Raw genomic sequence first — 25,290 nt, 5'->3', positions numbered from 1 at the left:
TTGCTGCTCCGAACAAAAACGCAAACAAATTTTCCTTTCATCTCCAATTCGGGCTATTCTTTCAGAAAAAGAAACAGAAAATGCCGTGCTGAAACGCAATATCCCAGTGTTTCAGTTGGCCTGTAATATGAATGCAACTTTTTTGGAAGCTATAAAAGTTATCAAATTATTGATATTCATGTATATTAATTGTACATGTAAGTTATTTTAAAATAAAAGATTTTAAAGTTCGGGGTATATATTTACATTTATTTATTTAGTAGACGTTTTTCTCCAAAGCTACATCTAATGAATTCTCTGTAGTGTTATGAGCCCACACACCTTATTCACCATGGTGACTTACTCTGCTAGATACACTACTTACAATGGGCCACTAATCCATACATCAGTGGAACACACTCTCTGTGTCACTCACACACTAAGGCAGAACCTGAACAGCATGTCTTTGGAGTGTGGGAGGAAACCAGAGCACGCAGAGGAAAACCACACAGCACAGGGAGAACATGTGAACTCCACACAGGCTGAGTGGGGATCAAACCCACATCCTCTCACACCACCCTGTGTGTGTGTGTGTGTGTATGTGTGTGTGTGTGTGTGTGTATATATATATATATAAACATTGTACAAAGGCATATTCTTGTGAAATTTATTATAATAATGAACAAAATTAGGGGGAAGAAAGGCGATCTGCACTCAAGATGAGTTCAGCATCTTTCACAGTCAATATATTTGACAGTCAGTGTTGTCTGTTTGCTTTCTGAACAAAAGATCCATGTGTGTAAACGGGCTGGTGGTACGATGGCACGTAGAAAAGGGAGAATGCCACTGCAGACACCCACCTTCCGGAAAGCCCTAAAAAAGGCACCGAGTGCCCACATAGGTCACCCTTCACTTGTAAAGTTGCTCCCTCCTTCTCTCGCTCCCTCCCCTCTTAATGCTTTCTCTTTCTTGGCTGTCGGTGGACAGGCGGTCACACGGCTCCATGATTAATGGTGTTTATTCTTGACAGAAGGCTCCTTTATTTATCTGCATTGCAGTTTCCCTGATATTATCAGTCACCTGAATGAAAAATATTCAGTCATACCAATTTTGCTGTATAAATTGAGTAGAGTCACTTTCTTTCAGTTTCCCAGCCCCCACTCCCTCCGACACCCCCCGCCACCACCACCACCACCCGCTATATCTAGCAGTCTTATCGTTGCCACAGTAATTTTCGCACAGCGTCGCTTGATATGGAGGGGCTGGCTTTAGCTGTATTTGACATAAAGCCTCTTCAATTTTCACAAGAGAGGGGAAAAAAAAGAAGAAAGTTAGGGGCTGCTTTTTGAACCATGTGAGGGGAAGTATCTCTCCTTTTTTTTTTTTTTTCCCTTCTCCTCCTAAGCAATTTCAGGATTTACAGAGAATAGAGATAAATACTCAGGCACAACCAGAAGTGAGAGGGGGGAAGGTAAAACACTTTTTTGAAACCCACTGGAATTCCAGTTTTTAATGGGCCTGGCAAGGGGGCTACCCATTAAAAACTGGAATTCCGGTGGATTTCAGAGGCGCGTGTTGAGGGTTGCTGTGCGTATTTGGGGTGAAAGATGTATTAGGGGTAGGGACGGAAGGAGATGGCACCCTTTTCTACTTTGGTGTGGGGGGCACTGAGGACCCTTTAGAGCCGGGGGAGGAACGCCTCCTGCGGAAGACCACCTCCGCCTTCCAGATCATCGGGGTCCGCATCTCAGAGAATGAGCGAGCGGCACGGCTGCTGAGTCAGTTTACCGCAGATACATGTCAGCAATTAAGGGGAATAATTTCCTTTTGGAAACAGTGAAAACAACATTTTTAAATATACACATTATTTATGTTTCTTTTATATTTTTGGTTCCTTACTTTATGAAATGATTTTGGTTTTTAATTTCTCTGGTGCTGGGGAACACTGGGGATATTTATACAGTCTGCTCTATAGTTATTTTACTGGTCTTAAAATTGGAGTATTTTGCTTGGCTTAAAATGTAACAACAGTGTGACATGAAACTTAATTAGATATAACATCCTTTCATGAGCGTAATGAGATGAAGCTTTTCAGCATCCCTGCCTGAAAAGCATGTGCGCAGGTTTCGGCGCAGTCTTGTAAATGCGCATTTGTCTGTATTTCCTTTGCTGCACTTTGTGTGTGTGTGTGTGTGTGTGTCAGTCAGTCACGGACTCCGTATCAGAGATCAGAACACTCAATTGTCTGTTCCGGGAATGCCTGGATTACAGGAAATATGCTTCCCTTTCCTTTGAAGATTCGTGGCTCCTATTTATTTCGATTAAAAGAAACATGATTTCCGTCTGAATTCAAAAGGCTTTGTCTAAATTCGGAATTTCTCCCGGTAATGTAATAAAAATGTGGTTATGAAATATTTGTTTGAAAACATGTTTCGACTTAAAATACCAGTTTTAAAATAGTATTTCATTAAATATTTAATGCAGCTGACAAAAATAGTGTCTAGGAATGTTTGTAGTTGAATTCATCAGCAGTTACATTAACAGCAATTTTTGCTGAATTTTTCACTATTGCTTTCATGGTTTTTTGTTTTTCTTCTGAACATTTTTGAGCTACATATGTATTCCGTTTTATTTAAGTTGCTTAAATAATTTGCTGTTAAATACCTAAAATTCAGATTTTTGGTATTTTCTCAAGTTACATTTTAAATATATGGCATTATCTTTTTTGACAGTTTTCATACATGTCTGTTATTTTACCACTAGAATTAAAATAAAAACCTGGTAGAAAGAATGTAAGAGGTGGTAACTGACAGCTAGAAGCACTGTCTGGCTGCAAAAGAGCATTCCTGTGTGTGTGTGTGTGTGTGTGTGTGTGTGTGTGTGTGTGTGTGTGTGTGGTGAGGAGGGGTGGCACCTTGTTAATTTGCCTAAGGTTAATGAGTTAATTGAGCTGTCGGATGTGAAAAATTGATTACGTCATGATTAAAAAACCCAACTCCGACTTTAATGGCTATTTTGCTGTAAAATATTAGTTGCCAAAATTTGCTAAAGGTCTGATTTTCTTTGCTTTTCATCAAATTACATTTTGAAAATACATAGAAGCCAACATTCAGTTTTTTTCATATAGTAAATTACGAATGAAATTACGTTTTTTAGATTCAAATGTTTAAAAATACTAATATGAAAGTATTAAATGTATTAATATTCAAATATTTTAATAAAATATTTTAAATGCAATAGTGCAATATAAGATGTATGTTTTTTGTGGAGTTGTTTTACCTGATTTATATTCTTGCATTTTAACACGCCTTTTCCAGTCAGTTTATTTAGTAAACACTGACCGTATATGTATACAAATATACTTTTTATCACAATAATTGCATAGAATGTATATAAATTATATGCCAAAGGTTCTGCCACAGTAACATAGTGTATTACCTATGCTATATATGATATGAAACATAATATATAATATATTAAGTCTTTATTTGCATTCTATGTCCATAAAAATAATCTTTCTTAATTAATACACAAAATCCTCAAGAGCTCTTAATGTTTTCATAGGGAATAAAAAGTACATTTATATAAATGTACTTATGGAGTATTTCTTGCTTTTATCTTACCTGGTATTATCTTAAATTAAGTTTGACAACCGCTTCTTCATTTGCCTTTTTGTCTCCTGGGCAGAAAGAGTAGAGGAGATCTTTATAGATGTTTTTATAAAGCAAAACTGTCATAACAAGCGGTGAAAAACGGCAGTGTGCCGTAGTGTCCGGGCTTCGCGATCGCCACCGCGATGTTCCCGTGTGCTCTAGCGTGCCAGGAACCGCTTCCCTGGAGCTTGCGACACTCTGCTCATCTCTTGGCCTCTGATGCGGAGTGCAGTGATCAGTCCCGCAAACCAGCATCCACATCAGTCAGCCGCTCCTTCTGGTGATAACATTTACGAATGCCTTCTTTCACATGTTTGGGCCGAGAGCTGTAAAGGGTGGCGCGCATTGCTGGCTTTTCGTTGGAGCGTAAACCCTGTATCTGCCCCATCTTTAGATCTTCTTTCTGTACCTTCTACAGCTTTAAAAGGACCGTTTGGAATTACATTTGGAAAGGAAAACGGAGGGTGGGACATGTGGCGAGTCGCGCTTGGATGTTCAGGCTTGGGTTCAGACTTTGCTCAGTCAGTGTGAAGTTCGCGTGTTCTCCCCACGTTCACCTGCGTTTCCTCCGGCTGCTCCTATTTCCTCCCATAGTCGATAGGCTGCAGGGACAGTTCAAGTGAATTGGTAACGCTAAAACTGCCCTTTGTGCTTATGTGTGTGTGAGTGTGTGAGTGTGTGTACTTTCCCTGTGATGGACTAGTATCCTGTACAGGTTGTACCCCAAAAGTCACTTTTTAAAGAAATTCCAGTGCTTCCCTTTTTTCATGAACAAGCATAACTGGCAAAACAAGTACAAAGGTATCTAAACTTCACCGATGATGTGTTTTATTCATTCATTCATTCATTCATTGTGACTAACTGGGTGCCCTTGTTGATATCAACTTTTTGTCTGCTGTACTTCTCCTGCACACTGTATGCATACATTTATAAATATTTAAGCAAATATCTCATGCAACTCCTATGCCACAATACAGATACCTGTACATTTCTTATGGCTTAAATAAAATAACTTTTTAAACACCTTTTTCTCCCAGCTTTAGAGCAGGACAACTGTGCCCGTTCAGGAAGGGTGAAAATAGGCGCTCTGCTTCTCCAGTGTGTATGCCGTGAGAGCTGCCCACTTGGTTTCAATCTACCAACTGTAGGCCTTACTGGGCAACGTAAGTCATCCAGGAGGGGTGGGCTGCCACGGGTATTTGGATCCCCAGAGTTGTATTTTTCCCCCATTTCATTTTTGGGTTAGGAGTTCTTTTGTTTTCCTCTCCTCAGTTACCATTTGGTTTGCATTTGCACTGATTACAAACTATAGTCTGTGTATCCTGGCTTTCTTTACATCTGTGTCTCGAGTACTCAGTTAATCATCAGTGGGCAACGCTCTGACAAGAGCACTTTGTAAAACTTAAATGGTACCGAATACTGACTTGAGTAGAGCACCACTCTACTAGTCCGGCCCACCTGCAGTGCTGTAGGTGCCCAGCTCATCATAAGTGGGCAGTGAGTGCAGTGAGCAATGAGGGACAGAACAACTCAACTGTGCCAACCATGGAGGGGGGGGGGGGGGGGGGGGGGTATGGTTCAGTGTGACTTTTTACATTGCTTTTACATTACCTTAACAATATAGTCACCTTTACATCAACATTTGCACCAGCAGAACCCGGACAGCCAATACCCACCTTCTTACGTGATGTCTGTACGTGGTGTGTTGGTTCACCTCAGTGCACCTCAGTGATCCTAGTTATTGCGGAGGGATGTAACTGTACACTGCGTTTCTTGTAAGGTTGGCAGTATTTTTCCCTGAATTGACCATGTGCAAACATGACAGCAGTAGCAGGGAACGAGAGGGAAGTGTGTAGCTTTCTTTATTCCTTCCCCGAATCCTCGCCCCCAGTCTCACTCAGGGGGCCAGTTATAGCTCATACCCAGAGTAAAGGAACGGGGTCATAAATCTTATCCTCTGCTTGCCGAAAAGAAAAAACTTTTTCTGTTTTTCTCTTTCACTTTGGGTTTCAAGCGAAAGGCCAGTGGGAAGGGCATATTAAAACATTTATTAATAAACATCCTTTGAAATCATAGCTTGAGGACATTAATTCGCTCGCCTTTCATTCTCCGTTGATCGCTGATTTCTCTGTTGGAGTTTTTTTTTTTTTTTCCCCCCACTCTTTTGGTTGTCTTTCTACCTCTTCTTTGTTTTTTCTCTTTCCTTTTTGCCACAGCCAGGAGGAGCTTTGTCTTATTCTTATGAGGACGGATATGTTTTTGAACTGAGACGCTTGCTCTAGTTAGGCACATCTGAGCTTTATGTTGTCTAGATGGGGGGGGGTGGAACAGCAGGTGGTGTAGTGGTTCGTGATGATGACTTATAGGTGGAGGACGGAGGTTCAAATCCCACCAGCTGCTGTAGTAGCTCTGGTCAAGGTACTTACCCTGCACCGGGAAAATACAGCTGCCTGTATAAATGGGTAGGTCAGCGTAACTTGTTCTAGGGTAAAGTGTCATATATTGCTGCAAAGGAGTTCTGTTCCCCCCCCCCCCCGCTGTGTTTTGCTAAAGGACAGTGCAGCCCCACTGGGGATGCAAAGGGAATCAAAGCAGAAGACGTACATCTGCTTCCCATGGTGCTCTACACCGAGATGGGGGTCAGCCTACAGTTGTCTCTGCGTGCATCCAAAGGGAATGGTGCCCATCTGTGCAGTCATGTACACAGCTGCAGGGCGTCTGTGCTTTTTAAAGTGTGCCGCAGTTTTCAATGTCTTCGGTTGAGGCCGCAGCGGCACAATGGGGATGGTACTTATAAATTGCCACCGTTTGAATTTCCAAATTATAAATTGTGGAAATCAGGAGGCGTTGTGTTTCACGTATTCATTTAACTGACACTTTTCCCCAAAGTAGCTTTCAATGACAGCTGGGGAATTTTTACTCTACCTGTTTCTCAGGGTAAGTATCTTGATAAGAGCGGTAGAGTTGGGGGGGGTGAGTCAAACCCGCAGCCACCCCAAGCCAAAAGCAGCAGTTTTAACCACTGTGCCACCTGCTGTCCCACAAGTGAACTGAAGCTCCGCATGAAGACGAGTGGTGAAATTTTTCTTCCTTGAATAATTCCATGTAATCTGTATTTAGCTGATGCTTTTTACCAAAGCAGCCTGCAATGTTAAGGTTACAGTTATTACAGGCTTACAATTATTTACCCATTTATACAGCTGGGTAATTTTACTGGAGCAATTTAGGGTAAGTACTTTACTCAAGGGTACTACAGCCGGAGGTGGGGGATCAAACCTGCAACCTTTGAATCCAGAGGCAGTAACTGATATAATAAGAGGTTCATAATAAAAATAAAAAGGTTAAATGAATAAATAGGCTCATAAGCCAGTTTGATTGATGATATTTTCCAAACTAAATTAACGACTTATTTCCGTCAATACATGTCCATATTTTTCCACTCGGCTTTCTTGTGCATTTATTAACTGAATTTTGTTTGTACCATGGTGCAGTTAGATACCTGATTCATATTGGCTGAGCGCATGGCAGAAAAGTGTCTCTAGCAGCATTGTTTCATCACCCATCTGAATCAGTCCTGCAATAATACGAGTCTGTAATAACTGCTGTTTTATTCCATAGAAGCTGACATGCTTCCATCTGACACGTGAATGGCCGATTCTCAAATTAAAGTTTAATCATTTTGACAAGCATGGCGTTTTAAAGCGTCCTCCGGCAAAGAAAAATGAGGCCGTGCAAAGAAGAATCACCGTTTTTACTTTTAAACGTAGCCACGGTCCTGTTAGAGCAAACCATAAAGAGTTCTGCAGTTATTGACATAAAGTGCATAACCAGGTGGCGACACCCCAAAGTTGGCAATTTTCAAAACTTTACAGTTGTGGTGTATCTCTTACTTACTGTATTTCGGTCCAGATTCACAGATTCTGGCACAGCAAAATTAAAATGGGAAGTTCCTCTGTGTATGTAAGGAATAGAGCAAATTAAATTGTATTTATCAAGGAAACACCAGTACAAGTCCACGTTCATGAACTCCCATGCGCTCGATAAGCACGTATTTTGCTTTATATTTATTGATTTATTTATTTATGTATTTATTTATCATTTATTTTGTTCGTTCGTAAGCTACCTGTCTAGTGTATCCTGCTTTATATTGTAGCACGAGACAAATGGACTGTACTGAGGAATCATGTGTCTGCATCCGGATCCTTCTGCCCGTCGGTGCATTTCACCGTTGTGCTGTTCTCTGAGACGTACGTCGATTTGGAGAGAAGCGTCCGCTGAACGAATAAAGGGCGGTAAGAGCGCACCGTGTTAGTGGGCCCATGAGTGTGTGCGACAGCCCTGTCTCACCTCTCATCTGCCACTGTAAGGTGTTTAAGGAGCAGAGAGGTTTGGAGACTGGTGCTGTAGCCCTTTGTGCCTCTGATTTATGATTAAATATCAAAGAACGAAATGTGACATTTTATTAGTCGAACAAGATGGATGAAACGGCAATAATAAAGCAGGCTATGTCTTGTTACTCCTGGCCCATGCCCTACCAACTATCTCGCCTTATTTCCTTGCGCACTCCTTTCAGAATTTATATTAGAAAAGTAAACCTGATGGATTTTTTTTTGTGGTTGTTTTTAATATATAGGAGTGAAATGCAGTATTTTTTTTCCCACATACACCTTTCTTATACCTTCATACGGAGAAAACTGCACTCTTTCAGAGGGCCACCGCGTTTGTTTTTTTTTCCGACCTTCGGTCTTGTAGCAACCACGTTTTTCCGTTTTGTGTTATTAATAAATATTGTAATGACCCGCATTACTGCTATTTAGGTGAGAAGATGTTAAATGTAAATAGTTGCATTGTGGGTAACTTGCCAATAGCTTGTGTAACCACTGGGGGCACTTAGGGGGAAAATAATGGGGTGACTGTGTCTATGAGGGTGTTGGGAGACAGTCCAGGGGTGTTAAGCAGGATGGAAAGACTTCCTCTAGGTGTTCTCTTGGACAGAGAACATCACTTTTCTGGTGTTCAAATAAATTTTTTGTAATGAATATTGCTTCCATGTTCTTCCTTATCTTATCCAAACTCATGGTGCTGTATGCTATGATGTAGAGTATTTAGTGAAATAAGCAAAATGTAATTTCCCATTGAAACATTTTCCTTGGGTGGGATGTTTGGTGAAACCGTGAAGGCAGTTAAATCAGAGTAAAATCTGTGTGTTTTACACCATCAGCACCAACTTCTTAGCCCCCTAAGCTGAACGTTTCAGGTCATAGCTTTGCTGGAGACGTGCGCGCGAGGCTTCTTCCTGGCTCTTTGCGGCTTTAGCGGGAAAAGCGGTTTTGCTCCTGCTTCGAGTTTAATAATGGAATAAGTTTTGGGTGGGGTGGGCGCGCTGTCTGCGGCGCGGACTCGCAGGCAGGTTTATGCGGCAGTCGCGCTCCCAAGCGGGCCCTTCCTTTATCTCCATCACCTGTGATGTGCGCTGTTCACGCTCCGATTGACTCACCCTTCAAAGCTCATTAAAGACCTGTTCGCTTACCCAAAGTGCTTGAACTTGGAACCTAATTCTCTATCTGGCTCCAGGCAGGGGCTTTGTGCCGGTGTCAGGAACCAGAGTCTTTCTGAGGGCTAAAGATATATGAATTTGTATCTTTTTTCTGCCGAAGTTTAACGCCTCGTCACAGAAGTCCTCGCTATTCAAGTGAATACCCCCGATCGCCTAGAGCTAGCTGGGAGAGCAATAACAAGTGATGCAAAATGATTCATTACAGCTGCATTAAGGCACACAGGGAATGCCAATAAAATGGCAATAGTACATTTATTCAAATTAAGCAGGGGACATATGGTTTTAGGTGTGCGATGCCGGTTAAGAGGGACGTTATTATAATTTGTGTGTTTTGCGATATACTGCAAACGGACAAATGACAAGAGAAGAAGTAGTTATGTTTGCATTTACATTTATTTACGTTTATTTATTTAGCAGAAGCTTTTCTCCAAAGCGAATTCCAATGAACTCTATGTAGTGTTATGAGCCCACACACCTTCTTCACCGTGGTGACGTACACTACTAGATACACTACTTACAATGGGTCACTCATCCATACATCAGTGGAACACACAATCTCTCTGTCACTCACACACTATGGGGGAACCTGAACAGCATGTCTTTTGACTGTGGGAGGAAACCAGAGCACCCAGAGGAAACCCACGCAGACACAGGGAGAACATGCAGACTCCTGCAAACGTATCTTCGTAACATGCAAATGTTACACTGCCGGTTGTGCATTTGCTACAAAGAATGCTTCCCATTCCCAAGTGTCAGCCTCATTTTTGGTAATTTGACTCATGTTTTCCATGTTTCTCCGGCCTTGATTTCTTGAGCATCCTTATCTGGATTGCCTAAATTACATTAAATTGTACAGCGGACGTTTTTTCCTGAACAAACCGCGGAGCCGTGCCCTCGACTGTTTGCCGAGCGGGCCACGAGGTTAGCCGAAACATAAATGTTGCTGTTGCACTTATGAGGGCACTCAAGCATGGCTTTTGTGTTTCGTCGTGCTTTGGAACAGAGACCAATTGGATGGTTAGCTGGGGCATGAAAAGCGCTGAGCCTGATGTTCAGCAGCTCATTGACATCATGAACCTGGGTGGGTAAGGTATGGAGTGATGCACGGTGTAACCGCCTTACTTTTATCACCATGACGAGCTTCTCTTAGAGCGTTAAAGTTCGATTTTTTTTTTTTTTTTTTACCCTTTTTATTACACTTTTGGGTTCCCCAGATACTGTAAATGCACAAAAGCTTTGCCAATAAATTCCTGTTTCAATACTTAGAGATTTCAATCCTTTATCCATTCTCCTGCTTTCTTTTTCCGCACTCGGTGACAGCTCATCTGTTGAAAATGCGAGCAGTTCTCGTATGTTCCGGTGAGAACATACAGGTCGCCGGTTTCCGATGGTTTCAGAAGAACGATCGTTTCATCAGTCTGCCCGCGTTCAGGCCGGTCGGTCTGTGACACGCAGACCCGTGTACCTGCATGAGGGAGAACCCGCATGGGCCCTGTCAGTTTTGAGCACAGTTCTCTCTCCAGAAAGTCCCACGAGGGCTGCGTGGGCGAGGTTAAGAGGCACCGCCAGCATCCAGGGCATCTGTGTTTTGACTCGCAAGCTGTCACAGTCGCTGACTCGACTGTGAAAACATGCCTTATCCTTGCACGTGTTGTACGTGCCTGCCGAGGTGTGCTGGCTGTGCTGAAAGGACAAGCTAAGTGTGTGTGTGTGTGTGTGTGTGTGTGTGCATGCTTACATTCTTACACACATCAGCAGAGCATGCCGAACACCTTTGACTTGTTTCAGATCCGTTAACATAACACATGCTGATTATAAGCAAACTGATTTTTTTTTTTAAATTGTGGCGATCAGGTCAGGTTATCATATGTCTGCTAAAATAAATCCCGGAGTTTTACGTTTTTTTTTTTGGCAAATGCCCAGAATAATGAGTGCATGCAGAGGTGGACTTGTCTTGAAGTTGCAAGATCACGTTTATTCTGACATAAATGCAGCAGGTGGCATAGTGGTTAGAGCTCCTCCCGCTGGACCTGGCGGTAGAAGGTTTTGATCCCAACTCCTGCTGTTGTACCTTTCGCCAAGGAATCGAATCGGTAAATATTACCCCGCAATTCAAATGCGTAAATATTTGCAGGTAGCTTAATGTCCTGAGCCGCTTTGGGGAGATGATCATAAATGAAAAGCAGCTGTATAAGGAGGGAAACACAGTGAGATACCGCACTTTGTTCTGGGTGCCCGTAACCTTTACACTTTTCCTCCGCAGTCCCTCAGAATGTTGCCAAACACTGCTTTAGCGGCAGACCTTTTTTTTGAAAAGCTGCGTGAACCCGGAGCACTTGCTCAGACAGCTCACGGCTCGAGTACTGTGAAGAAGTCGGGGGGGAAGCGAAGGAAGCGAAGGAAGACCCTCTTTGATGTGCTGATGAATGGCTGCTGCCAGACTCACTTGTGCTCCGCCATTGTCTCCAGAAAAGGGTGTAAGAAGCCTTTCGACTCCGTGAAGGATTTAACGCACGCGAGCACACGCACTGGGATATTTCCCCATTTGCATGATGCCGTTTGACAAATTTAAGTAACTAAACCAACAACATTATTCCATGTTGTCCCAAGTATACATTTTAAATCTATCGCCAAGGGCCCTGAGACAAATATAGGTATGGAATAAAAAGTTGAAACTAAAAATAAAACAATCCTCTGTACTCATTCCAGTCATATTTCCTGCAGTGATTATAGCGCATAGTTGTGGAAAATGGCTCCAGAGCCATTAACTTGTAATGATTATGAAAAGTTTAGTCTAATTGGCACAATATCTGATCGCAAGATGCTTTGTTGATAGCACATTGTGTTCTTCGTGTTCGACATGTCACGGAAAGCAGGAGAGCAGATGTGTTTCAAAATATACTTCAAGTGTAATTTTTACTGAAAATGAACATTACTGAGCTCATTGCCTGTTGCGAGTTTCTTTTTAATCGGGACGATAAACCGAAACCTTAAGTGTGTTTTCAGACACAGCAGGAATCGCATTTTTCCATATTTACAAATTTTTCTTGAATATTTCACATCAGCGCATACGGTGGACAGCTGGTAGCGTAGTGGTGAGGGCTGCTACCTTTGGACTCCTAAGGTTGCAGGTTTGATCCCCACCTCCACCTGTAGTACCCTTGAGCAAGGTACTTACCCTGTATTGCTCCAGTGAAATTACCCAGCTGTATAAATGGGTAAATAGTTGTGACCTTAATACTCTAAGTTGCTTTGGACAAAAGCATCAGCTAAATGTACATTTATGTAGCTGATGCTCTCTTCCAAAGTGACTTAGAATTATTTACACAGCTAGGTGATTCTACGAAAGCAAATTAGAGCGAGTACCTTTCTCAAGCGCAATACAACTGGGGCTGTGATTCGAACCAGCAACCTTTGACTCCAAAGGCAGCAGTAGTAACTCCTACGTTAGCAATTACCCCTCATGTACCGCTTCTCTTTGAATCTCTTTGATTGGCTTCTTCTCAAATCAAATGCAGGGTCGACAACATGCACACGTGTATCCGAAAACACACCGCACGCTCACGCGTTGGGAACCGCAGCGTTAGAAGACATGTTTGAGCCAATTACTGTGGCGTCGCTTAATTAGATGCGACGTTTCATGTGTGAATGTTTTGCATATCGAAGGGTTCCGTTTGAAACGTTTTTCATCGTGTTCACATTGAAATAAATTAATTACGAAACGATTATGCAAAGTTCCCATGTTGTCATAATTTGCGAAGGCAAGGCGCAATTATTAAGCGGACGTAATTCAAATTATTTTCGTGCAAGGAAGTGGTTGGAGATAAAGCCTTATCTGAGTTTTAGAGCCGATTGGTTTTTGTTTTGTAGTGGATGTGGACTTTGAACAATAAATAGCAACGAGGCTGTTAATTCAAATTAGGATCACAGGGAAAATGGGGAAAGAAAAAAAAAATATCAAAATGTACCCAACACAATGTGACATTTAATATGATACTACATTACAGCGTAAGTGTCACTAATGTTAAGTAATATTATTTCCATTTCAGTTACATTACCAATAGAAAATATAAAAAAAGGAAAATCGAGGAGGGTCGTTTCAAGATCTGTTATGTCTGGAAGTTTTTTGGCCCCGACTCTTTCATTTTACCCAGTAAAATAAGGCAAAATCCCTCTAAATGGGTCCTGTTCGTTCCATTCAGATTTCTGTATGAATAAAATACCTGCTTACAAGAGCTCACACCATGTGTTAATGTTAACCACTGTTGATATGAGACTTAATGGAAGCCTCAGCTAAGTATTCTAGTGTATGTAATCTTGGAGTGAGGGGGGGTCATATCTGTGTGTTTTATTGATTAGGATTACAAGTAAAGTCTTCATTGTATTACAGGCAAGCTGTTTTTGACCATTTTTATATTGCAGACAGTGACTTTATTCAGAAAATCCATGAGTTGGCTACAAAGAAGACATACCACACAGAGACACATCCTCTCGCATACTCTGCACTCAACGCTTCCTGACCCTGGCACGCTGTCTTCTCCGTCTTCCTCGAACTCCTCTTCCTACTCCTCTCCTCTTCTCAATCTTTGATCTCAGCGAAAGAACAGGTTTAAAGGGCTACTGCTTCCACTGGCAAGATCCCCTTTCTTCCTCCCAACTTCAGCTTTCAGAGCAGCATGGGCCGAGCCGGTCCAGGCAGGAATCGCAAAGGCAAAAGGCACAACCCCCCCAGCTCCTCTCCTCACTGATTCTCTTCAGACTGAGTCAGACTACAGTTCTGTGGTTATGGATCTCCTCTGGTTGTGGTTCCACTCACACAATGGATCCTTGGACCCTGAACACAGTAGACCTTTGGACCGCCTGGAGTCCACTACCATCTCTTTTGCCTTTCCATTGTTGAGCTGCAGTCGATTCGGTTTGTACTGCTCAGCGACGTCCATCACCAACCCTTAGTACTCATTCTCCTAACCATCTCCGATACGCCTGACACTGGGTGAACAGGAAAACTCCTTTCAGGGACCCCATTGCTTCTCATGGCCGTTGTCAGTCAGTCAGGCTGTCCGTAATCTAGGACACAACGGATGGGTGCATCTGCATTGACCGAAGATTGTATGGTGTTGAATGGACTAGAAGAATCGAGTAACATAAATTTTACAGTGCCTTGTCGAAGTGGGAATAGACTCTGTTCAGCAGGTAGATGACAGCATTGTCCGTTCTATTGTCATCCTGATAGGCAAACAGTCCAGTGCACCAGTGCAGTCCCGACTTGTAGTTTAAAGGTGCCAAGAGCAGCATTTCTAGGGTTTTCATGATTTGTGAGGTCAGAGCCACAGGCCAGTAGTTATTTTGTGACATCAGCAACCGAGGAAGAAGTTCTCGACGTCGCCGGGACTCCTTGAAGGGCCCGAATCAAGCTAAAAACACGCTGGAAAGCTCCATGCGGCTGATCTGTACTCCTTCAGCACCCCGGGACCAAAGCCATCAGGTCCTACAGCGAAGTCTCCTCAGCCGAATGAAAAATAAAATCTACAGTAGCCTGATGGTGATAGGAGGATGGTGATAATGTCAGAGACAGTGCTGTGCTGTCGAAGTCGGAGTCGTGGAGTCGTGGAGTCCCAAACAAGCATTGGGTTACTGGAGTTGGAGTCGGTAAAAATGTACCGACTCAGACTAAATGTACCGTATATGCTGGTGTATAAGTTGATCCGGCGTATAAGTCGACCCCCAAAAATTAGAGGTTTAATATAGGTTTAGGCCTTTATTGACTGGATAGGTCGACCCCCAAAATAATGTGCAACTTTTGGGCAGTGCTGTGGAGTCGAAGTCGTGGAGTCAGAGTCAGAAGCATTTATTGGGTTACCGGTGTCGGAGTCGAAGGTTTTGCGTACCGACTCCACAGCCCTGGTCAGAGGAGTCGGCAGTGCTGAGATGTGATTCAGCAAAGTGTAGGGGTTCGGTTGTAAAATGGTTGTTGTGGCGAGGAGTACGTTTCCGATGTAGACCGAGAGAGGGGTGACGTCAGCAGAAAGGATTGATATGGAGAATGAGGGGTCCTGTAGCAGGACAAGTATGTAGAGGTGCGAGCTTATGGGGTGCCGAGGTAACTAGTGGAGAGCCGATACTAGTTTGCAGCTCGAGTAAAGTGGCTGTTTGATGTCAGCTCTCCTGTACGCTTGGAAATAATTATCGACTTGTCCGTTAAACAAGGAAAAAAGAAATGGATCTAACTTTCACGAATAACACTGGGTAGATTGCTGAGTGCACACATGTGCCACTGCGACGTGTCCCAGGATGGAGCTTTTTTAATTGTAGGGCTGCGATGTGGAGGCGGGGGCATGAGGGAGCTCTGGGGGCAAGTTTGGGTGTAATTGGACTGTTCCGGTCCCTGGGTCTCGCTCAAGGTCACTTCAAGCCAAACTGCAGCCTGAACCTCCTCTCTACAAGCTCAGTTCCCTCCTGACCACTCCCTCTCTGAATTCAGCAAGAGGCCAGAGGGCAGATCGATTGGTGCGGACAAACATCCATTAAGATTTAATCAATCGTGTGTTTTGACGCCTCTGCTTTCTCAAGGCCCTCGGAGAACTTTTTTCTTCCCCCTCAAGGCTGTTACAAAAATACCGTTGCACGATTAAAATAGGACTCGTTTTTCGAGTAAAGTGCAAACTGTACGTTAGTGAGGAAAAATAGACCTGTACGCTGACTTTTCGCTGCCATCTCAAGTAAAAGACATGTTCAAAGAAGTGAACTTTTTTGATTTAGACCCAGTTACTGTTTTCTTTTTGGTTCTCATGTATATAGCTCTTTACGGTTAAAGGAATTGATTTTATTTATTGCACGTGACTACGAAAATGACGTCTCGTTCCAGTAAGATGTAATGATAGGATCACTCCCTCAAAGAAAAAAAAAACATGTTTAGGGCTTAAAAGTAGATATGTGGCTCTCCATGGAAATTTCATTTTTTTGTGCGGCATCAACAGTGTGACGTGATTAGTCTTCCGGCTATAAATGGCTTGCAGTGGTGGAAGAGATGATCTTGTTCTACACTTGTTTACACTACCTATTTTAATTCAACACCTTTTAAATGGTTTGGGAGAACAGTTTGCTGAAAGGTGCATTAATCGGCGTGAATCGATGGTGTACGGTTTGCGACTTAAGATATTCATCGCGGTGTCTAACACTGATTCCAGTGAATGCCGTACACTGAGTGGCAGCGCTGGAATTCTCATAGGGGCTGCGCGGTAAAGTCCCAATGACGTTTGTTCTTTTTTCTTCCAGGCCTCCCGCTTTGGCTGGAAGCCCGGCGTTCTCGGACATTTCCCTCATCCGGATATCACCTCACCGCACCCCTTCTGTGGGGGCAGAATCGCCGTTCAACCCACCGCACCCATACATGAACCCTTACATGGACTACATCCGCTCCCTGCACAGCAGCCCCTCGCTATCCATGATCTCCGCAGCCCGTGGACTCAGCCCAGCCGATTGTGAGTACAATTGTGAGTTAATTGCTCACCATGATTCAGGATCATCTCTGTTGCCCTTACTGACAGTAATAGATTATATCTCTTAGAGTGATAAGGGAGCTGACAGCGAATACTGTGCCTTGAGGATCAATGGCTGGTGCTACTGTGTTTGGATCACGTCGCCTGCCCTGTATGAGCGAGGAGAGTGTGCTACGTGTTTCTGTGGTTATTTTTCTTCATCTCTGCTCCACAGACAGGGTCTCTCGGGGCCACATCCGAGTGTGATCGCAACAAAGGCATGAGGGGAAGTTGGCCTTCAGGGTCAGGGGTCATACGTTTGGAGGTCAGGGGCAGAGGCCAGCACTGTGCTCTTGTCATCTGTAAGAGACGTGGCCTGAGAAATCAGTCGGGTGCCCAGGGCCAGCAGCTCTTGGAAGAGAACCAGCAGTCCAGAGGTGACTTAGCAGGTAGTTTGGGGGCGAAAAAAATTAAACGTAAAATACCCGACGATATAAATTACATAAATTATGCGAATGACTAACATCATTTCCACTAGTTGTCAGTAGCGTTCCACAGCATTGCAGTTGTCTCCGAACATGGACTGTAAGAAACAATAGTCTTCAACTTTTACTAACGGTAACTTCACGTCTTAGCCGGATACAATAATTTGTCCATTAATAATAATAATAATAATAATAATGACTGTATAAAGAGGATTGTTGAATTCAGAAACCCTGGGATAAATGCTTATGATGAATGTCACTAGAACTGCTGGAATTACTTCGTTACTTGATTTCATAATGACATTACACAGCTGAGAATATGTGCAGCTATATGTGCAATTAAATTTATTACGGTCATTTCAATTAATAAAATATAATCATTTATGTCCTGATTTTTTTCCCCCCCAAGAAGAAATATGTTCATACTATGTGAGCAGCACAGATTGCCCATATATGGGGTAACGTGCAGTCCAGAACGGACAGTCAAGGCACAGGAAGTGTTTTAGGTGCATGTTAGGAATTCATGAGGACTTCCCTGCGGCTGCGGGAGCCTCCGCTGCCTAACGGCCTCTGCCTCCTCTTGGCCTCCTGCTTTGTGTACCACTCTGGGATGGGCTCTCACCATTGTTGTCAAGTGCAGTTTTGAGTTTGAGGTGAAGAAAGGGAAGGCGGCGGAGGGGGTAAGCGAGGTGAGGGGTGCTCCCGCTGAGCGACGTGCGGGCCATCTCCTCTACTCTGCCTTTGTAAAACCCGATCTCATTTGTTGTCTCTCGCACCCGCCCCTCGCAGAAGAGCCCCCATTCATGCCCACTTTGCCTCTGTCCCCCTGCCCATGCACAAAGAAGCTGGAAACCAGTACAAGCAACGCGAGGCTCTCAGCCATTCTTCAAAGGGCCTGAGCGGTGCAGGCGGAGCGGCACACCGAGCCGAACCTGCCAAAGCCGAGAGAAATATATGAATAAAAAATGGTAGGGTAAACATGTCCAGAGAGATAGATGGTAAACGGAGCGTAAGAGCCACACTAGGGATGAATTACAGCCATCCCAAAGCTTTGCCTGACTCGAGGGAGCCGCAATGATATAGAATTATTTTGTTTCTCCGTGTTTCTCCTGCCCTGCTGCTGCCGGAGAAATAATGGCTCTTGTAGTGACAGACTGCTTTACACAATCTTTTTACCGTAGGCCTGCTCCGTATAGCTTCGAAAAGTACACGCTACTCTTTTCCCGAACCGGCTTTCTCTTAACGGGACGTCGCAGATTCAGCGCTCGTCAAACTTTTCTCAGTTTCACGAAGGCCTGCGTACCACGCTCGTCAACAAAACGTTACACTGGCAATAAGAAAAACATTTGATTCCCTCCAAATATTTTCTTTTTGCACAAAAATTTGATCCCGGTACAGAAGTATCTGCTTCCTTAACAAAGATATGTACTTTTTTGTCTTAATAATTATTGTTCAGTCTTATATTAAATATATAGAAATTAACACATTGAACAATATTCTATTTATATAGCGAATATGTATCAATACAATAAAATATTCATATATGTTTCTATATATATTTTTTTTTACATATGAGAAATATAAATGTGACGTTTAAGTTGTTTCGACTTGTCTGAGTAATTCCCAGAAGAGTGTTGCTGAAGCTGGCGACGTCTCCGTAAATAAATGTCTATTTCAGAATAAACGGTAGGTTCCTCAATGCTTGTTCTTGCTAAAAACTGCACAGTGTGCTCTCAAAAACATCAAGTGGCCCTTAGCGTTTAGGAGTTGTTACAAGAGATCCTTTACTGAATAGTCATTTAATGTCCGTGATTGATGGATGATTATGAAATGTGTTCCGTTGTTACACTAAGGCAGTGTTACACATGCATACATATACAGTATAATACAGTATATAGAATATGTGTATATATTGTATATGTACACAAGATCTCAAAGGACGTTTAAGTGTGTTTTCTGTCTCTTCTGTTTCCCTCCCATTATTTGCCATTATTTGCTGTTTTCTGTTTCCCTCCCATTATTTACCAAAATGGAAATGTTTAAATAAAAGTGTTAAAAACTTCGATGGACCAGGCTCACAGCCTCCAAACACGACAACGGAGTTCCCACGTTCGGTGAAGAGGGAGCCGCTGACACCGGTCTTCTCCGTGATGTAATTTGCCGTGTCTCCAGCCACTTGTGCAGAGAAACAGCAGGAAAAGGATGGAGCCCGCGAAGGCGAAGGCGCGCTGCCGACTACCGCAGCCTTGCTCCGAAGATTCTGTCGCTGTCAGTTTTTTTGTCCTCCTGGTCTAATCCGTTTTGATTTTTAGGCCAAATAAATAAATGAATGGAAAGCTGATTTGATTCTAAGGATGCCATTCGCTGGGCGTGTGCCCAGTGCGGGAGGGATTTGGAGAGATAGGAATACCTCCCTCTCGCCCTCTCACCCGCCGGCGGAACAGGCCTGTGGGTCCAAATCGCACCAAGTTTGTGTGTGTAAAGCTCATTCTGTTGCCTTCCACATGCTTGGTTTCCGATTATGGCTAATGATATTGATTTTGTTTTTTTTTTTTTTTTCCAAATATCTTTTTTAAATTTCCCGAAAAGCTGCGCAGGACTAGTGGCAGACAGTAAAGTTGAATGCCTGAGTTCAGTTCAACTGCAGATGTGAGGACAGCTGAGAAATACCCCCTTCGCCACCCCCATGATATAAAAAAAAAAAAAAAAAAAAAAAAAACACATAATACCCAGATCGAATTAATTTGGAATTTCTCCTTATATTCACAGAACCAATCAGGGATGCATATTGGATGCATATAGTCCAGGCTTTATAGGAGATCTTTTCATCATCCTTTATTTATTTCTTTTCTGTTCTTTCTTAAAAAAGCAGGAATTAGCCATAACATTTTATGGGGCTAAACTGATTTCCCATTTGCCTCCAGATGCATTGTCTCACTTTTATTCTCTTCCTTCTCCCTCCCTTTTTTTTTTTCTTCTTGTGAACGTTATTTGCATACCGATGCACAACGCCAGATGTTTATTTTTAGGATGCAGTTCAAGGACTTAGCTCTCTATTACTAAGGAAGGTGGTGGGGGGGTGGGGGGTTGCGGGGGGGAGGGGAGACAGAGATAGAATGAGCCAGGGAGAAGGAGATGGGGCAGAACATGTTGCTGTTTCTTTATGCATGCAGATCTGGGCCGATCTCGGCTTTGTTTTATTGGGTTTTAAGTAGCGGAGGGAAGAGCCGGTTGAGTATCTGTCTCCAGCAGCCCTGCTCCCCATGATAACACCAGCAGCCTTCGCAGGCTGCCGACGCCGCAGAGACACACACACACACACACACACACACGCACACACACACACACACTCGTACTCACACACAGACCAGAAAGAGAACAGCATGAAAGGGAAAGAAGAAGAAAACAGGAAAAGGAATAAATCCTGTCTTGCGGAACCTCAGTTATTCTGAAGTTGCCATGCGATGTAAACATGTGTCAGTATCGAATCTCCTCCTTCCTCCCAAGTGTGGAGCGATAACTGAGAAGCTGGCCCCGCTGCTTGAGAGTCGTTCTAGACAGGACACTGCCTTTTTACCCGGATATTGCTCTTTCAAACCCCAGGAAATGCCGTATGGTCGAACCCTTGGACGTGGTACGCAAATCAAAGTGCTCCAATGAGAGGAGGTGTAAGCGTGATGCAGATGTGACCTAAGGGTCAAAAGGAGCAATCCTTAATTATTAGGCTAATAGGAATCATGCTTGGTATTTCCCTGCATAATCTGTATATTCAAAAGTTCATCTCCTCACATTAATATTCATGTTTCTTGCATTTTCACTACGTATTACATTTCCTTATATAGCTGTTCTCCAGAGTCACATATGATGTTAAGGTTGCAACTCTAGGGGGGTGCAGTTGTGCAGGGGGTTTAGCCAGGGTCTGCTTTGTGGGGGGCTTAGGGTTCAAGTCCTGCTTGGAGTGCCCTGCAGCAGGCCAGCATTCCATCTGGAGTGTGTCCCCTCCTCCTCCAGCATCACACCTTGTGTTGCCAGGTTAGGTTTTGGTTCTAGCAGTTGTAGTCATTGTGTGAGTGGGTCACAACTCTTTACCCATTTATACAGCTAGGTAATTTTACTGGAGCAATTTAGGGTAGGTACCTTGTTCAGGGGTACTAGAGCCAGAGGAGGGGGATCAAACCAGCAGCCTTTGGGTCCAAAAGCAATAGCTCTAACCATGATGCTGCTGTTCAGGTGTGACAGGAAGTTGCTGTACCACACAGTACATGTAGTTCACACGCATAAATCCATAAATGCATTACAAATACACAATGCAAATGAAAATAAATACAAATGAGAAATGGGTGCACCAGGCACTGATTTGTAAAGCAGTGGCTGACAGCAATTCTTACATTCACTTGGTCATATTATATAGTGTGAGGTCTTTAGGAAAAGGTGCAGATATAGTCCTCAATGGGTATGAAGTAGTGGGGGCATGGTGGTGCAGCAGGCTTGGCCACGTCCTTCTTTCTGGTGGGTCTGGGGTTCGAGTCCCGCTTGGGGTGCCTTGTGATGGAGTGGCATCCCATCCTGGGTGTGTTCCCTTCCCCTCCGGTCTCGTGCCCTGTGTTGCCGGGTTAGGATCTGGTTTGCTTCTGTGTGTGTGTGTGTCTGTGTGTGTGTGTGTGTGTGTGTGTGTGGCTGTGAAGGCTTGGAATCAGGGTAATGCGATTTGAGTGTGTCAAATGCCCGCAGAGTAACACTGTTTAAGAGGAAGTGGTGGTGAAGTGTGCATTTTATGTGATCCTACCTTATCCATCATAATATCTGATGCAATATCATACTTGCTATGTGTCTACTCATTCTGTATTCTTGTCCTGCTCTGCCGCACCCGGTTCCCGTTCCCGAACCAGCACCACATACTGGTTTAACCACAGCAGAGTACTACCACCAGATGGCGCTACTGACAGGCCACCGGAGCCCATATGCTGACCTCATCCCGTCAGTGGCGTCGACGGCAGGGGCGGGTGCCGGCACCCTACACATGGAGTACCTACAGGCCATGGAGGGTGAGTCCGCACCACAGGCAGAGCCACACGTCGCCCCCAGTGAATTAAGTCGCACAAATATGCCATAATTCGCCATAATGACAGTCAAGGGCCTGTCGGCTCCTCAGTGTGGTGAAGGGGGGCGAACGCTGAGTACATTCAGATGTTGCACTGGTTTTATCCACTTATTGTTCGAGTATAACTGCACCTTGTATATGTTCAGTTTCTTATGTATTATGTCATTTTATTCATTTATATGTCACTGTTTGTCATTTATTATATTGTCAGGATAACTGTGCATTTTAGGTGTCATGTTGACCTGCTGCGTGTGAATTTCAGGAATTAATAATAATAATAATAATAATAATGTCTATCCTGTCCTGTCCCATTGTGTTGTCTTGTCCTGTCCTATCCTGCCCTGTCCTATTGCTTAAAGCAATTTCTATGTGAAACACTTGGCATATTTTGCAGTTCACCAATGTAATCAGGTAAATATTCACTATGGACTCACTCCATAGTACAGCAGCGGTTCCCTAACGTGGAACCTTAAACCATGCAATTTCCAAACCTGGTGAGCTGATATCTCCATTCTTCTCTGTTCCTAACTCATATCAGTTCTTCTTTCTCAGATAAATACGCAAATCAGGACACTTTTTGTTTACTTGCAGACTTTCCCACATTTGTATCAAAGTAACCAGACCTGGAAACTGAATTCTTTGTAATGCTCGCTTTCCTGTAGAAAGAAAATCGACTGGAAGGATAACTGTCCGCCTCGCATTCAATAAGTTACATACATTCGGTCTGTCAATATATATCTGAGTTTCGCTTCCTGTTATCAGTTACAATCCAAATGGCAATAAATCATTTCCTCAAGCCACAATATGTAAAACACTATGTAATGGAGTGGAAGTTTCAAGGCTTTAGCTTGCGAAGAACATACATATATGTAACTGATTATTGAACTTTAATATATATTATATATACATAATATACTGCATATATATTATATATATATATGGGTGGCACAGTGCCACAGCGAGTATCGGTGCTGTCTCACAGCACCTGGGTGGTGCGAGAGAGCATGGGTTCGATCGCCGCTCAGTCTGTATAGAGTTTGCATGTTCTCCCCGTGTCTTCCTCCGGGTGCTCCGGTTTCCTCCCACAGTCCAAAGACATGCTGTTCATGTTCCCCTGTAGTGTGTGAGTGACAGAGAGAGAGTGTGTTCCACTGATGTATGGATGAGTGACCCAGTGTAAGTAGTGTATCTAGCAGTGTAAGTCTTTGGGTGCTCTGGTTTCCTCCCACAGTCGAAAGACATGCTTTTCCAGTTCACCCATAGTGTGTGAGTGACAGAGAGAGTGTGTTCCACTGATGTACGGATGAGTGACCCAGTGTAAGTAGTGTATCTAGCAGTGTACGTCACCACGGTGAATAAGGTGTGTGCGCTCATAACACTACATGGTATCTGTTGTAAGTCGGTTTGGGGAAAAGCATCTGCAAAGTGAATATATATATATATCTGTTTATATACATATATTTGTGTGTCTATATATAATTTCATTTAGTTACAAAATAAATAATAGGTTATTATAAGGAATGTATATACACTTCATTCATTCATTCATTCATTCGTTCATTCATTCATTTCAGTGCATAGGCACTTATATAAACCAAGACTTCATTATCTGACAGTCATGTCATTAGTGAAATGTCACCATTCCATGAGATGAATAGTATTTATATAAAGAATATGGAAAAAATGTTAAAACAGAAAAAAAATGATATAGGCTGTCATTATTTAAAATTGTTACTGTCTTAAAATGCTCTGCCAGAAAATGTGTATAGAGGTGATATGCTAATGAGGTATTTTAAAGTGTAAATAGAAAATTAAATGCACACTGAATCTTTGGAAGGTCGTCCAGCTTCACCCCCTCCGCTTTGATGAGGATGTATTTAGTCAGCCAGTCGCCGCTTTCATGGAAATCGTGGGTGAAGTTACCCTTTTACTCCGTACAAACTAATTAAAACTATCCAAACTTGCATGAGTATCAGAAAATTAATTGCTATTAAGTGGGAATTGGAATGTCCCACCATTCATCACTGTAAAAATCCTTTCTTCTGTGTCAGTGTTTTAGATTAATAGACTGAAACAAAACAATTAGGGGCAAATTTAAATGGAGATGTTGGCTTTTTTAATTCAAATCGTCTGTGATCATGACTGGTAATAAGTCATCATGTTTTAACAATGTGTGTTCCATGCCAGTGAAATTAACACTTTAAAGCATTCTTTCATCATATACAGTATAGATATATGTTTTTTTTAAAATAATACTAGGCATCATCAGGCTTTTGTTAATAAGTGTGCCACGATGCTGCAGCTTGGTGTTACCGTAAACGTTATGATAAATATAGCTCTTTAGTTATGAAACGATGGACCCTTCCCCGCTGTTTATGTTTTAATGATCCATTGTCTCTCATGTTTTTAGGCTTTAATCAGCGATTCCCGCCCTGCCCGACTCGTAATAACACACGCACTTTAAAACACCACCGTTTTCACAACAGACTGAATGCAGCGACACTTAATGCTCTGAAAACAACTTTCCAGTACACTAGTAATAAATCCTTACATTTTTTTCATGCTTTTCTCCAAAGCAGCTGGCAATGTTAAGGTTACAGTTGTTATGAGTTATAAACTTACAACTATTTACCTATTTACACAGCAGGGCAATTTTTTACTGCCGCACTCTAGCGTCGGGATCAAACCTGAGACTTCTCAATCCATAAGCAATTGGTCTAACCCCGATGCTACCAGCTCTCCCTACTTATTATCACCTATAAAAATTTCCTGGAATGAATACCATTATGCTATTTTAACATCTGTAAATGATGAGTCGGTAATAAAACCAAATCTAATTTCCGTGACAAACGCTTACAGAATAAAGGCCTGTTACATAAAGAGCTGAAAAAGGTCAAGGTAAACGCACACTAATAAACTCATCAACGCAAACGCTCTAGAATACATATGCAGCGAGAAACATGCAGTGTTTTCCGTTTTGCCAGTGGCACATTTTACATTTTATAAAGATTTATTGCTTTCATGCAATGATGGCTGC

At 42.9% G+C, this 25,290-nt stretch overlaps 1 protein-coding gene across 3 annotated transcripts in view; it reads left to right on the top strand.

Moving 5' to 3' along the window:
- The window catches only part of LOC108942313 (transcriptional activator GLI3-like), a 140,231-nt gene that overhangs the window by 77,283 nt on the left and 37,658 nt on the right, over positions 1-25,290 (top strand). For 2 of the 3 annotated variants that reach the window (XM_018765571.2, XM_018765570.2), the window contains 2 exons: positions 16,465-16,682; positions 22,042-22,197. In XM_018765571.2, the coding sequence (XP_018621087.2) occupies positions 16,465-16,682; positions 22,042-22,197 (374 nt within the window). The remainder of the gene's footprint in view (positions 1-16,464; positions 16,683-22,041; positions 22,198-25,290) is intronic. The other variant, XM_018765573.2, reaches the window with a different exon arrangement.

Source organism: Scleropages formosus, chromosome 5, assembly GCF_900964775.1.
Source record: "Scleropages formosus chromosome 5, fSclFor1.1, whole genome shotgun sequence".
Lineage (NCBI taxonomy): Eukaryota > Metazoa > Chordata > Actinopteri > Osteoglossiformes > Osteoglossidae > Scleropages > Scleropages formosus.
This window is presented reverse-complemented; position numbering and strand designations above follow the sequence as displayed.